At 42.9% G+C, this 14596-nt stretch overlaps 1 protein-coding gene across 1 annotated transcript in view; it reads left to right on the top strand.

Annotated features, from left to right (window-relative positions):
- The window catches only part of LOC121443377 (Fanconi anemia group C protein homolog), a 77307-nt gene that overhangs the window by 34309 nt on the left and 28402 nt on the right, over window positions 1–14596 (top strand). Inside the window, exon 6 of the mRNA XM_041645125.1 lies at window positions 10859–11023. Coding sequence (XP_041501059.1) covers window positions 10859–11023 — 165 coding nt within the window. The remainder of the gene's footprint in view (window positions 1–10858; window positions 11024–14596) is intronic.

Raw genomic sequence — 14596 nt, 5'->3', positions numbered from 1 at the left:
GCTAAGGGCCAGTTGAGATGTGCACAACCCAGAGACAAAGTCTTTAAGGAGTTAAAAAAAAAATTGAGCAGATGCCTAACTGGTGAAGAAATTAAGTCAGCTGTTCCTAACCTTCCAACAAAGTCCCAAAGATCAGAAGACTTCACTGCAGGACTCTTTTAAGAGCATCCAAAGAGTTAACAATTTTTTCACACTCCGCCAGCATCCTGGAGAAGAGGGACACTTTCCAATCAGTTTATAAGGCTAGCCGTCTCCAGACAGCGCAGTCAAGCACAGTGATCTAAATAAAGCAGGGTTGGTTGATATCCTTGGAAGATATGTGTGAGCAGTAGGTGTATACAGAGCTTCTTGGCTCCACAGTTACCAGGGAAATGCAAACTAGAACCACATACCACTTTTTATAGATAAATAACAGTATAAGGGGACTGGGTGTAGTGTTCTATACCTTTAATTCCAGCACTCAGGAGACAGAGGCATGTTGAGGGAGCTGTGGGCCACTTCCTGCCACCCAGCTCCCGGCCGCCTGGCTAGCTTATGCCCCAAAATAATGACACACAAACTGCATTCATATAAACACTGGCCCATTTCTATTAATGTGTGTAGCACCACGAGGTGTGCTTACCAGGAAGATTCTAGCCTACGTCCATCCTGGGTCGGAGCTTCATCACGTCTGCCCAGGGGAGCAGCGGCATGATGTCTGACCTCACTTCCTCTTCCTCCCAACATTCTGTTCTGTTTACTCCACCCACCTATGTTCTAACCTATCAGGCCAGGCGGTTTCTTTATTAATTAACCAATGACCTTCCTCCATCAGAGGCAGGCAGATCTTTATGAGTTTTGAGGCTAGCCGAGGCTATATAGTGAGACTCCATCTCAAAAAAAAATAGATTAAAAAAAAGAAAGAAAGGAAGGAAAAGTGTAAGGCAGGGAAGCTTTAGTTAGGAGGCAGTGTGCTGTGTTGCTGGGACTATGGAGTAGTGGCATTGTGCACTGTCAGTGAGCATGCAGGGTGGTGTAGCTGCTGTAGGAAAAGCCAAGTGGTTCATTAAAGAAAAGTGATTCTGGTATGGTGGTGAGTGCCTGCAATCTCAGTGCGTCCAAGACCAGCTCTGGCTACTTGAGACCTGGTCTTAAACAGCAGGTAAATGGAGTTACTGTGTGACCAATTCTGCTTCTGCAGTCAGAAGAATTGAAAACCTCTAAAAGATAATTTGCAAACCTGTACTGGTTGTATTTTTCATACTAGCCAAGAGATAGATAAAAACACGGCATAGCCACAACTGAATTTTAGTTATCCTTAAAAAAAGGAAAGTCCTGTTGAGTGCTCTACACCATGGTGGACCTGAAGGACACTCTGCACAGTGAAATGAGCCAACCATCGAAGACAGATAACTGTCTTCCATTCACCTGTATCTAAACTAGTCCATCTCTTAGGAAGTTTGCTCTTTCTTGGAAACAGTAGATAGGGAGGAAGCATCTATGCAAACCCCATCCACAGGCCACTGCACTGTGATGACCTAGCAGCTTGTCTTAGCTTCAGATAGCCACCTGCACCTGATTTCAGCCCCTACTAACTCTTACTTTGTATGATATCTCGTGGCAAACCTTTGAAGCTGTGGTATTTCCCTTCACAAAAGTTTCAATTTACCTGTCAGTTCAGGCTTTTCTCACAATGTGTGGATCACTAAAAACCTTCATTTTGCAGTACGTAGTATAATTTTTTTTATCTCTAGGAGTTATGAGTATAAAGAAGTGAGTTCATGGCATTCGTAAAAGTGAATACCATGGGCATCCCTACTCATTCTCTTTTCTATTTTCTCCTCATTTTCTCTCACTGGGTATGTAAGTTAGAATTCTCCCCAGGTCTTACAATCTAGTCACCCAGTTCTCTATAATTCCTGTTATCAGAACTACTCATTGGTGAGGTCATACTCTGTGTAGGGGAAAGCTGTTGTACACTCTGGAGCCTTCAGAGCCAGGTATCTGTGTGAATAAGAATGGCTCCCATAAGGCTCATATATTTGAAAGCTTAGTCATTAGAGAGTAGCACTACTTGGGAGGGACTGGGATGTGTGGTATTGTTGGAATCAGTATGGCATTTTTGGAGGAAGAGTGTCACTGGGGGCGAGCTTTCAAAAACTTAAGCCAGACCCAGGGTCTTTTTTTCTTGGATCCAAAGAAAGTTGTATATTTGAATCCAGATATACAACTCTCACCTACTTCTCCAGCATCATGTCTGCCTGAGTGCTGTCATGCTTCCCACTATGATGATAATGGATGGACTAAACTTCTGAAACTGTAAGCAGACCCCAGTTAAATTCTTCCTTTTCATGATGTCTTTTCACAGCAATAAAACAGTGATGGAGTTAGTCCCAGGGAGCAGGGCTTTGCTGTGACAGACCCAGCCATGATTGTTGACAGAATCTGGACTTTGGGACTTCAAATTAGGAAAGCAGTTGAACACTTTAAGTGAGGCTTAATGGTCATCTAGTAAGAGCATGAAAGAGAGTGGTGCTGAGAGCAGTGTAGATGATAACAGGCCTTGAGCGTTCAGAGGAGAAGAGTGTTGGTATGTGGCTCAGAGACCATCCTTATGATATTTTGGAGAATAATGTGGCTGATTTCTGGCCTTTTCTAAAATGTCTGAGGCTAACTTGAAGTGTTTGGGATTAATAGCATTGGCAGAGGAGATTTCAAGACAGCCTAGTGTTGACTGTGTCATCTGGTTATTAGTAGTCACTCTTATGCAGATCTATAATGAAAAGGAGCAAGCCAATGAGCAGCATCCCTCCATGGCCTCTGCATCAGTTCCCGCCTCCAGGTTCTTGCCTTGTTGAGTTCCTGTCCTGACTTCCTTTGATGATGAACAGTGATTTGGAAGTATAAGCCAAAAAATCCCTTTTCTCCCCAAGTTGCTTTGGTCATGGTGTTTCATACAGCAATAGAAGTCCAAAGACAGCATCAATTCCTAGTGATAGTCTAACGACTTTAGGGTGATAGCCTAAATTCTACTTATATTCCTTGTTTTGTTGATGAAGTTCTATAGTGCTGTGTCATTTGTGTTTTTATAGTCAAGTTAGGTTTCAGTGATCTGTTAGGTGTGCTCAGCCCTTTCTTTCTGCACTTACCCTCCCTGCAGTTTTTCCTTGTTCTTCACCTTGTTCCCAGAGGGCAGCTCCCTTGGTAGCAGCCTCTCCAGTGCCCCACTCAGTCTTTCTCCAACTCTGTTTATGGGGATTTATGACCTAAATTAACTAATATTTTTTTAGTTAATCTTCTAAGCTGTTAAAAAGAGCTGTTCATTCCCAATTGCAAATGTCCTGAAATCTCAGAGTCTTTGAGCTTCTTGGGCAGGCCAAGAGAGGGAAGAGCTGTGCTTACATGACTCTAGATTGTAGACAGAGCTTTTCATCAGGATTGCAGCTAGCTCTGTTCTGCCAGCCACTTGTCAAAGTAATCACTCACTCAGAGAAATATTAATTATAAATGCTTGGCTGGTAGCCCAGGCTTATTACTAACTAGCTCTTACAACTTAAATTAACGTGTATTTCTTATCTACCCTTTGCCATGTGGCAGAACCTTTATTAGCATGGCATGTTCATCTCCTTTTCCCTCTGCATCTGGCTGGTGACTCCTCTGACTCTGTCCTTCTCAGTGCCCTTAGTTTGGTTGTCCCACCTATATTTCCTGCCTGACTACCGGCCAGTCGAGTCCTTTATTAAACTAATCAGGAAGCACCTTGGCAAGGCACATATTTATTGTGTAGAAAAGATTATTCCATAACATTTCCCCCTTTTTGTCTTATTAAAAAAAGTTTTGACTTTAACATAGTAAAACTTATATAACAAAAACAGTTACCAAGAAAGAAGTACAATTAAAATACCCAGTCCATTTATATTTGGCAAAATTAGAGAAAATATTATCTAATTTTTTTTATTCTAAAGTTTAATACCTAATTTACTTTTTATCAATCACTAAGGAAAACTGTGTTTCATTATTTAGTCTTTAACTCCATCAAAGATCCCAGAAGGGTGAAATGTTACCTAATGAGGGACATCTGACTAGTGGATAATCACCCGAGGTTTTTCTGTAATGTTGGAGCATCTAACTTTGGCCTACAGGCCTAATATATCTGACAGACATTTCTGAGAAACAGGGAATTTTGAAGGAATGTTCTTCATTGTATTTGGCAAAGTTTGGCAGTTGCCATTTTTTGTGTCCTACTGGTTCAGTGTGGACAGTGACAGTCAGCAGTTGAGGCACGGGCAGTTTCTTTGCCCATATGACTAGCTTTTGCCATAAAGAAAGTAAAGTCCACACAGTTTCTTTGATACCCATCATCCTCTCTGAAGTAAATGGGTGTTGTCAGGAGCAGACATTTCTCACTGTCATGAAAAACCTTTGCTTATTAAACATATTAAATGCCACATTTTATAGGTCTTTGAAGTATTTGAAGACTCCCTTTCTAACTCTGTCTCTCTACCTCTCTATCTAGATCTGTGTAGGACCTTGAAAACATACCTAACATGACTAAAAGTTTGACAGTTACAGATGACTATTCAGCTATATTTCTTAATTATATAGTACATCTAAATGACTTGGCATAAGCACAATACCCCAAACAAGAGTAGAAACATACATATAGTATAGCAAAAAAACATTTTAAATTTGTATCAATAAGCCAAAATCTGTACCAATGTAAAATATTTTGAGATTAATAGTTGTTTTTGAATTAGATTCAATAATCTACCCTTTTATCCTATCACTTCCTCCTTTTTTTCTTTTCAGAACAAGATCCCCAAATCTAATCTCCTTTGTTTAGCCTTTTTTTTTAATGACCATTAATTGTAACAACTTTTGTAAACAACCCCCTTAAATGATGATCAGTATCTATCACCAATATTTAGGAAAGTGGGTGTCATTCTCTAGACTACTTCCTGGTGCCTTTGGGGGAAACTTGAGAAAATGGGGATAATAATGAAGTCCCAGCTGGAGTATTCTGTAAGGTTGGATCATATGCAGAATTCTGAGGAGACTATAACAGGCATTTTAAATCCTGGATCACCTGGGCCATCCATATTATTAGTGTTTGGCCCTCTTGTTCTAAAAGTTCATAAACTTTTAAAGGTAGCATACATATCTGTATTACTGCAAGTATAGATTGTGTGTTATATACAAGTTAGCCAAAGATGATATTTTTATGTTTGAGCAGGTAAAATATACATTCCTTCTTTGTAGTTTTTTTTTTTTTTAGGTTTTTTTCTTTATGTCTGTAGACAGTACTTTCAGGGGGTCTTCATTGATCAAACTTGATCCATATCAATCTAGAAAGAATCCAGAGCCTTTTGATTTCCTACGATAATAAAAGCATAACCTCTCCCCCAATACAATATAACTTTTGACCCATTTAGAGTTTTTTTCCATCTGGATCTGTCTTTACTGAGCATCTCTATTGATTTTTGATTGCATGAGGCAAATATTAAACTGCTATGTTAGCCACCTCAGGTGTAGCTTAGCTTAGTGCATGGCAGTAGCTTGGTGGCTGGTGACTGCCTCATCCCACAGGCAGCTGCTAGAGATGCATCTTGGTACTGTGGCCAACATGAGAGATAAGAGATTAGGAAACACTGTTTGACTCTGTTTCTGTGTGTTTAGAGCCTTTTTTTTTTTTAAAGTTTTTTCAGGCATTATGTGGATGTTCATGGCTCTAGACATTGGGCACCATTTGTAAGTGGAGTTCCACCCCCCACTTTCCAAATAACCACTCAGATTATTTATTAATTAAAAATGATTGCCCAGTAGCTCAGGCTTATTACTAACTACCTCTTACAATTCAAATTAACCCATTTCTATTACTCTCTGTGCTGCCACGTGGCTTGTGGCTTTACCTGTCCTCCAGCATGTCTTGCTCCCTCTGTGTCTCCTGTGACTTTTCTGACTCCTCCCTTCTTCCCAGTGTTCTTAGTCTGGATTTCCTGTCTAACCTTATCCTGTCCAGCTATTGGCCATTCAGCTTCTTTATTAAACCAATCACAGTGTAATTTACACAGTAACAGACATCTTATTCCATAACACTGGGTATTTTCCTCTAGTTATTTTGCATGAAGCCCTTGCATCATTTGTTACATAGAGCCAGAGGGATGTTTGTGAACTTGAATCCCGAGCAGTGTAAGAAAGGAACAGCTGTGCTGGAAGTTTATATATAATAGAGAGCCCTAGTGTCTTAAGTTCCATAGAGTCAACACAAATGTTTGTGAAGTCGAATTGGTGTTCATTGGCTACAGAGTCAGTGCCTATCATGAAATTCTCCACCCTAAAAGACCTGCAGGTGTGAATTTTCTCATTTTCTGAAAGAGGAGGAGGACTGAGTAGGTGGAAAGACCGTTGACACTGAGAACACCGACCAAGCCCTACATCTCAGTGGCTGCAGTGTGTATCTCTCAGCAAGTCTGGAAAAGGCCCATGATCAATTTCATTAACAATTTTAAGGTTATTGGGCAGTGGTGCCACACATTTTAAAATCCCAGCACTCTGGAAGCAGAAACAGAAGAATTTCTGAGTTCAAGGCCAGCCTGGTCTACAGAGTAAGTTCCCGGACAGCCAGGGCTACACAGAGAAACCCTGTCTCCAAACAAACAATTTAAAGACTCTTATAAAATTAGGTAGTGCTTTTGTTAACCAAAATGCAGACAGGCCAGAACCTGAACATCCATGTTCAAAGGGGGCCATGCAGGGCTCTGTTATCGCCCTGTGTTGGGTGCTAGAATGTAGGCATAATTGAGGAAGTCCATGAGAGCCCGGAATAAAGGATAACAAATGTTTATTTGGGGGAAAAATTACAATAACGGTAGAGAGCCACCGTCCTTTGCTCTGTGGATGTTGCGAACAGACCCCTGACCAGCACCCCAGAGAACGAGCTCACTTTTCACCTGTGCTCATCAGTCCACACAGAGTACCTCAGACCACGCCCTAATGGGCCGCTACCCAAAAGGCCATTGGCCGAATGAATTCCCACAACAGCAGACCACATTACACTCATGGCCAAAGTAATATTCCAAAGGACTTCTGCACCAGAATGAACTGAGAAGGCTTGATGCCAACCAGAAACATCTTTCCTGTATGGCTGTCTGCAGCTTTCCAGCCAGTCGGTTGAGGCAACTGCTTGGAAACACGTTCTAGATGTTTGTAGGAAAGACCTGGGTAGAATTTAAACATGTGTTATTGAACTGTTAACACTTTTTTCTTGGTCACATGACTATTTATCAGCCTCTAAATGAAGCCCTGGAGCTTTTTTTACGTCTCTGCATCTGAACTCATGGCGTCAGTCTGTTTTATGAAGATTTTGAAACTTATGAAATGAACTTTAATCAAGTGATTAAAATATTAATAGTGAATGGAGTCTCTTAGTGGAAGCAAAGTAAAGAATAGCACAGCTTGCTCATTTGGGATTTTGTTTGGGGCCTTCAGCTGCTTGAACTTTGGAAGTCAACCTAGTGAAAGAAACAATAATAACAGGCGTGTTTTCATAAGTGGGTGCAATTTTATAGATTCAGGTATGTATCAGAAAGTTTGTAGGCCACTGTGCTGTTTCTGAGTCCAAGGTTCTGCTTTGTTCAGCTAAAATCTTGGCAGGTAACTTGAGCTATAAAAGGTGGTGTTCCTAGTGGTAGCACGGCTGTGATGGCCCCGTCAGGTCTGGGAGCCGTCTTTGCGGTGCTGTCACTCAGGACAGAGATGCCGGGTTGCCATTAAAGATTACGTGGCAGCACACCGTAAGAATTCCCAGTTTGGGGCCGAGGAAATACTTTAGTGGTAAAGTGCTTGCTGTGTGAATAGGAGGATCTGAGTTTGATCCCTGGCATTCATGTAAAAACTTGGGTGTGGTGGTAATGTTCGCAATCCTAATCCTGGGGAGATGGAGACAGTGGGTCCCCGAGGCTCACTGACTGACCAGCGTGGTCCATTCAGTGAGCCCAGGGCCCAGTGAGACCTTGTTTCAGACACTTGCACAGACACCCCACACATGACATTTGACTCTTGTCCAAGGTTCTAAGGGACTAAGTTATTTTTAATGGACAGGGAACAGAATTTCATGGTTTTTAGCTATTAAAAAACAAGACTTTAAAAGACTGAAGAGCATGTAAGGCATCAAGTTACTTCTTAAAGTCAGTCTTTTGATAAGAATAAATGAACTCCATAGACAGCTTGGATTTCCTTTGAAAAACTATGTACTAGCCGGGCGATGGTGGTGCACGCCTTTAATCCCAGCACTCGGGAGGCAGAGGCAGGCAGATCTCTGTGAGTTCGAGACCAGCCTGGTCTACAGAGCTAGTTCCAGGACAGGCTCCAAAGCCACAGAGAAACCCTGTCTCGAAAAAACCAAAAAAAAACCAAAAAAAAAGAAAAAAGAAAAAAGAAAAGAAAAGAAAAACTATGTACTGGCTCAACACACTGCAAAGTTCCCAGGGAAAAAATGATTCTTATTCAATTATAAAATTCTTTGAGTGGGTGAGGGAAAAAAGACTATGCTAAGCAGAATTCAGTGGAACATGTGAGGAAGGCTTGAGGTGGGCCAGGGTTCCTGGGATGTGACTAGCACGTGCATCCCATGGACTTTGTGGAGTCAGGCGTCGTCCGTTTTTGTCCTGCACAGACTTGCTGCTGTGAGGAATAACTGCTTAGCACAGTGATTACCATCCCATCTACCCGGTGTCATCACCATGTCCTTTAGTGGACTGTGCTCTGGGCTAAGGTTTTGTCCATATTGTTTTAAACAGTTATATGGTACAGCCTGGCACAAAGGGATGCTGTTCCAGCTGACATTGCCCAACAGTGTCTCCTGATGTGGTCAGAAGAATTAACATGGAGTGGGTTGACAGTGGTGGGTTGTAGCTATAATACTAAAACCCTGCACTTTCCCCCTAGGAATTTAACTCATGAGGAAAGAACAAGTTATTTAACTGGAAAATCAGTTGAAAATCTGAACTCAGGGACAGATAAATTATTCAGTTGATTTTCTTAAGCTTGGACTGGAGACAGCCGAGAAACCCTATGTTCTGTAAGAGCAGTAAGTGCTCTTAACTGTTGGGCCATATGCCCCCAGCAAGGAATGTAATACGTGAACACACTTACACGTGGGTGTGTGACCTGGGCTTAGACTGTGTCTAGTACTAGGTACACATGTAATGTCATGTAAAGGGACATGAGAACTGTATGTGGCACATTGGTGCTTAAAATCTAAGACCAAATTATTTATGAAAACACATGGGTGAGGGTCTGGTGATGTATGCTCAGACCTTTGATTTTATCAGTTTAGAGTTTTGTGTAACATCTGTTTCTTCAGCATACGCTGTGTATAGGGAGTCACTCGGTGTAAAGAGTAAGCTCTGATCCAAACAGAAAAGGCTTGCATGCTAGCCCAGGCCCAGCCCTTTCCTGTGCAGTGCAGCGGGGGTGGGAACTTGAGAACACATAAGGAAGAGGTGAGGGTTCTTGTGGCTGTGCTCACTAGCGTGCTCTCTGCTAACGCTGCAGCTACTGCCCATCAGAGTCACTGCTAGGGTCCCAGTCCCTAACTCGGTTAAACTGTTACACACAACAGTCGTTGTACTGATGGCAGTGGTTGGAGAGCTGTCACAAAGCATTTGAGACTCCTGTGACTCGAGGCTGCTAGCAGTATTTCACAGTCAGGTTGGACAACAGGCCCTTACTTAGAAGGCCGAGCAGGAGACTTGGGGTTGGGGGAGTCCCTGCAAACGTCATCGCTAAAAGTGTACTGATCCAAGTAAGGCAAGAAGGAAATTTGGTTCAACATGACTTAGCTGATGTTGGCTCAGACTTTTAGAATCTGACACTGGATAGTTTATTTATTCATTTATTTATTTGGGGGCATTTAAGTACAGTACAATTTTGGGGCAAAGAAAAGTTCAGTGGTAAAAAATAGGGGAGGACTAGGTGGTAACAGTTACCTCAGTCCTGTGTGCAGATCGGGGAGGACTAGGTGGTAACAGTTGCCTCAGTCCTTTGTGCAGATGGGGAGGACTAGGTGGTAACAGTTACCTCAGTCCTGTGTGCAGATCGGGGAGGACTAGGTGGTAACAGTTGCCTCAGTCCTGTGTGCAGATCGGGGAGGACTAGGTGTGGTCTTGATCATACAGAGAAAGTAGAGGTCACCAAACTCCAAAGTACATATGACATCTCTCTTAAGGATGGGTTCTACTGAGTAACAATGGGATTCAGGGTAGGCCTGCTCTGTAGATAGCAAAATCACCATCAGGTTATTAACTACATCTACTCCCAGCCTTCAGGTAGAAAACAGGCACACAAGAGACAAACCTGCATGTTTGACATTCCTGGTTTCTCCAGTGCTTACCTATGGGCACAAGGACCTTTAGCCCTCTAGGGGAGACTATTTGTCTCAGTGCGGAAGGACTTTTGCAGAGCTGTGTGTAGTGATGTGGAGTTGAGAGGGTGCCAAACCGTCTGTGTTGATCCACAGTGGGGTGAGACAGATGCCGGCGGTGGTCAGGAGGCTGCTTACACGCAGCTGGAGGTGTGTGGGCCGAGCCAGCGTGGCAGTGGCTGCTGGTCAGGCAGGCCAGCATCCGCTTAGGAGTTCTGTGGGGGGTACAGGGCGTCGGTCATGTGTGTCTGCCATTGCTGTACAGATAAAGCACTCCTGTGTGTACAGCAGACATGGGAATGACAGTGACTGAAGACGACCTGGCACACAGTACTAGAGAAGATCTTGCTTGGCCAGCATGGGGGCCTGTCACTGTCCTTTTCAGGGGGAAAACTTGTCCATAGTTCCATGTGATTTTCTGATCTGGCCGTCACTTCTTACCTTTTTCTCCAGTAGGATGGCTCCTGAGCGCATGATGTGCCTGTCACAAGTTTGTGTCCCTCTGGTTTCTCTGCCTGATTTCGAACCCCTGGTGGAGGCTCTCCTCACCTATCATGGGCATGAGCCCCAGGAGGTCCTCTCTCCTGAGTTCTTCAACGCTGTGAATGAAGCCTTCTTGTCGTGAGTCCATCGATCTTATCACTCAACTTGTTTTTCCTAGTCGTGAAATGTTGTGGTGTGGAAAAAAACATATGATAGTGTATTTAATATTCTGTTTCCCTTCATTGTTTATTATTTATATATTTATTATTAGTGTGGTGGTCTGAGAACAGCTTATAGGAGTTTGGTTTCTTGTTAAGTTCATTTGGGTACCAGTGATTGAACTCAGGTCACCAGGCTTAGCAGCAAGCACCTTTAAGCTTTTCCTTCTTCAGCCCAGCCTTCTCTGTTCCTTTCAATGCTCTTAAAAATTACTGAAGATTCCAAAGAGCTTTATGTGGGTTATACTTCCCAATGTTTGTCATATATGAAACCACACCCAGAAATTTAGTCAATGTTTATAGAAGTGAGGCAGAATGCTTGCCCAGCATTGAAACATAGATTTGATCCTCAGCCCTTCAAAAGGAGGGGAAGGAAGAAAGAGAAGGGAGAATATTACTTCCAAAGAAATTCACTGCATTTGGAAACAGAACTGAAGGGCTGTGGGGATGGCGTGGGAGATATGAGTGCCGAGCAAGCACAACTCCAGATGCTTATCAGCCACATAAAAGCTGCACGTGGTTTTACACACTGGAGTCCAGCACTGGGTGTGGGACGAAATTGGTGGATCTCTGGGGCTTGTTGGTCAACCACTCTTTAAAGGGAAGATCCAAGTTCAGTTAGAGACCCTATCTCAAGGGAATCAGATGGAGGGTGATAGAGCAGTTACCTGTTGTCCTCCTCTGGCCTCTGCAGGTGTGCACAGCATCAGAAACGGTAACAATAGTAACAACAAACAGTGGTCTTTTTTGGTTTTTTGAGACAGGGTTTCTCTGTAGCTTTGGAGCCTGACCTGGAACTAGCTCTTGTAGACCAGGCTGGCCTCGAACTCACAGAGATCTGCTTGCCTCTTCTTCCCAAGTGCTGGGATTAAAGGTGTGTGCCACCACCACCCGGCCAAACAGTGATATTTTATAAGACAGAGATAATCTGATTGACAGGTAACACTATTTTTATGTCTTATGAGCCTCTTTGCCTGGCATCGGAAAGCTAGGTCCAGTCTGTGGGATGTACTGATGTAAATGCCTATCCTCACACAGTGGCATAATTAAAATGGCAGTGCTACCATAGCAGCCTTGGCGACAGGAGTGGAGAGTTTGCTTTGACCCAAATTTGAGAGGTCATGATTTTAAACGTGAGCTGCAGTGTGGGATCTAAGGTTGTATTAATAGGATGTTTATAATCTGTTACATTAAAATCTACTGACCTGGCCAGGGGTGGTAGCTCACTTGGCAAAGTACTTGCAATACAGGCAGGAATGCTTGATTTCAGATCCCCTGCACCTATGCAGAAAAAGCCCACTGTGGTGGCATGTACCTGTAATCCTAGTGAAAGGCAAGCAGAGACAGGACGATCCCTGCGGCAACCTAGCCAGATCAGAAGCTCCAGGCCAAGTTGGAGATTCTGTCTCAGAAATAAACTAGAGAGTGATTCCAGGAGGCACCTAGTGTCTGGCCTCTCCATGTGCACATGCGCCATATTCATGCATGTACACACATGCATACAGTCATAGCCTGTTTTGTAGTTTAGGTCTTGCACCTCTGTATGGCTTTGTAGCATGATGTGTGACTCATTTGGAAAATCTCCGTCCTTATCATGTACATCTCCCGGTGCTGCACATTCCACTGTACGGTGAAAACATCAGCTGCTGCTCTCACCGCCAGCCTGGTTAACATGTCACAGAGTGTTGGAAAGTTGTCACAGACTTTCTAAGGTTCTCATTTCCACTTCAAAGCTTAAATTTGGTCTGGCAAGATAACTTGGTGGGTATTACGTATATTTCTTTCAATTCTTTGTTTATTTAAATGCTTTAGACAGAAAATAGGAATTGTTAAACATATAAGCATTTTTTGGTTTTTTTTCAAAACAGACCTCTAGGGCCAGGAAGATGACTTAGGGGGTAAGAACACTTGCAATGAGTCTGGTAACAAAAGTTCCTTCTCCAGAGCCCACTGAAAGAAAGACAGAATCAGCTCCTGAAAGTTGTCCTCTGACCTCTACATGTGTTCTGTGGGCTGCCCATGCCTCCACACAATAAATACTTAAATAATACGTAAATAAATGTAAAAAGTCTAAAAGCCATATATAATGTATACTGAAAATTGTTATTAGTTCCTTCTCATCACCTTATAGCTAATCAGGACCCAAGTTCTCCTGTTATGTAATTTTTTTTTATTGTTAGAATCAGAGTTCAAAGCTTCCTGTTGTATTTGGTTCATAAGTTCCTTTATATTTCTTTCAAGCTGTAAGTTGGCTTTGCAAAGTACTTGCTAAAATGGTAGGTTTCCTTGCTCCACTTTGAGGTTGCAGAACATTTGGCTATCTCTGGTGTGGTAAAGGATGCTGGTCCCTTCCCACCAGGGTATAGCCTGAGAGTTTCCTCAGCTTCTGCTCCTCTCCTGGGTGCAGATGGGTCTGCCTTGCCTCTCTGTGTTTATAATAACATAATTCTAGTTCTTCTCATTTTTCTTTCTTTGTAGTTTAATGGTGTGTGTGCGTGTGTGTGTGTGTGTGTTGCTTGTTTTATCCTCCATATAAATTCTAAAAGTGATTTGGCCTCTGGAAAGATACCTCATCAAGTGTGTGGGTTAGAGAACAGCATCTTTGCATGTTACAGCTTCCTGTTTACCTGTGAGTACACCTGTCTGTCTGTTCACCTTCACTCTGTGATCTAGCAGCATTTGCTGTGTTGCCTATGTGTGCCCTTTAGGCTTTTGTAACTCCAGTTACTGTCTTGTATCTTGAAATCTTGGCTGTCATCTTCTCGTCCATCTCAGGCATCCTGTTGCATCGTTCGTTACATTTGGGAAATGAAAGAGTTCCTAGTAGAGTATTTCCATTTTCCATATATAACTCTTAACATTTATATACAATACATATTTCATTTTCTATGAAAGCTAATAATTCAGAGAAGGTTAAATTGTTGAATGTTTACAAAAGAGGTTAAAACAAGAACTATATGTGGTAGCTCACATTTATAATTCTAGCATTCGGGAAACTGAGACAGGAGGATTGCCACAAATCAAAGCCAATCTGGGCTATACCTACCAAGATTCTGTCTTAAAACACACACACACACACACACACACACACACACACACACACACACACGATGGCTCGGGGCTAAGAGCACACAAGTGCTCTTGCAGAAAACTCGAGTTCAGTGCAAAAGTTCAAAGTACCCGTGTTGGCAACTCACAATGCCCTCTTCTGGCCTCTGTGGGCATCTGCACACACACACACACACACACACACCATACCCTCATAATGCCCTCTTCTGGCCTCTGTGGGCATCTGCACACACACACACACACACACACACACACACACACACACACACACACCATACCCTCATAATGCCCTCTTCTGGCCTCTGTGGGCATCTGCACACACACACACACACACACACACACACACACACACACACACCATACCCTCATAATGCCCTCTTCTGGCCTCTGTGGGCATCTGCACACACACACACACACACACACC

Source organism: Microtus oregoni, unplaced genomic scaffold, assembly GCF_018167655.1.
Source record: "Microtus oregoni isolate MIOR12 unplaced genomic scaffold, Mior012 000105F_ref0000443, whole genome shotgun sequence".
Classification (NCBI taxonomy): domain Eukaryota; kingdom Metazoa; phylum Chordata; class Mammalia; order Rodentia; family Cricetidae; genus Microtus; species Microtus oregoni.
The sequence above is the reverse complement of the archived record's forward strand: the minus strand, read 5'-3'. Positions and strand labels throughout refer to the sequence as shown.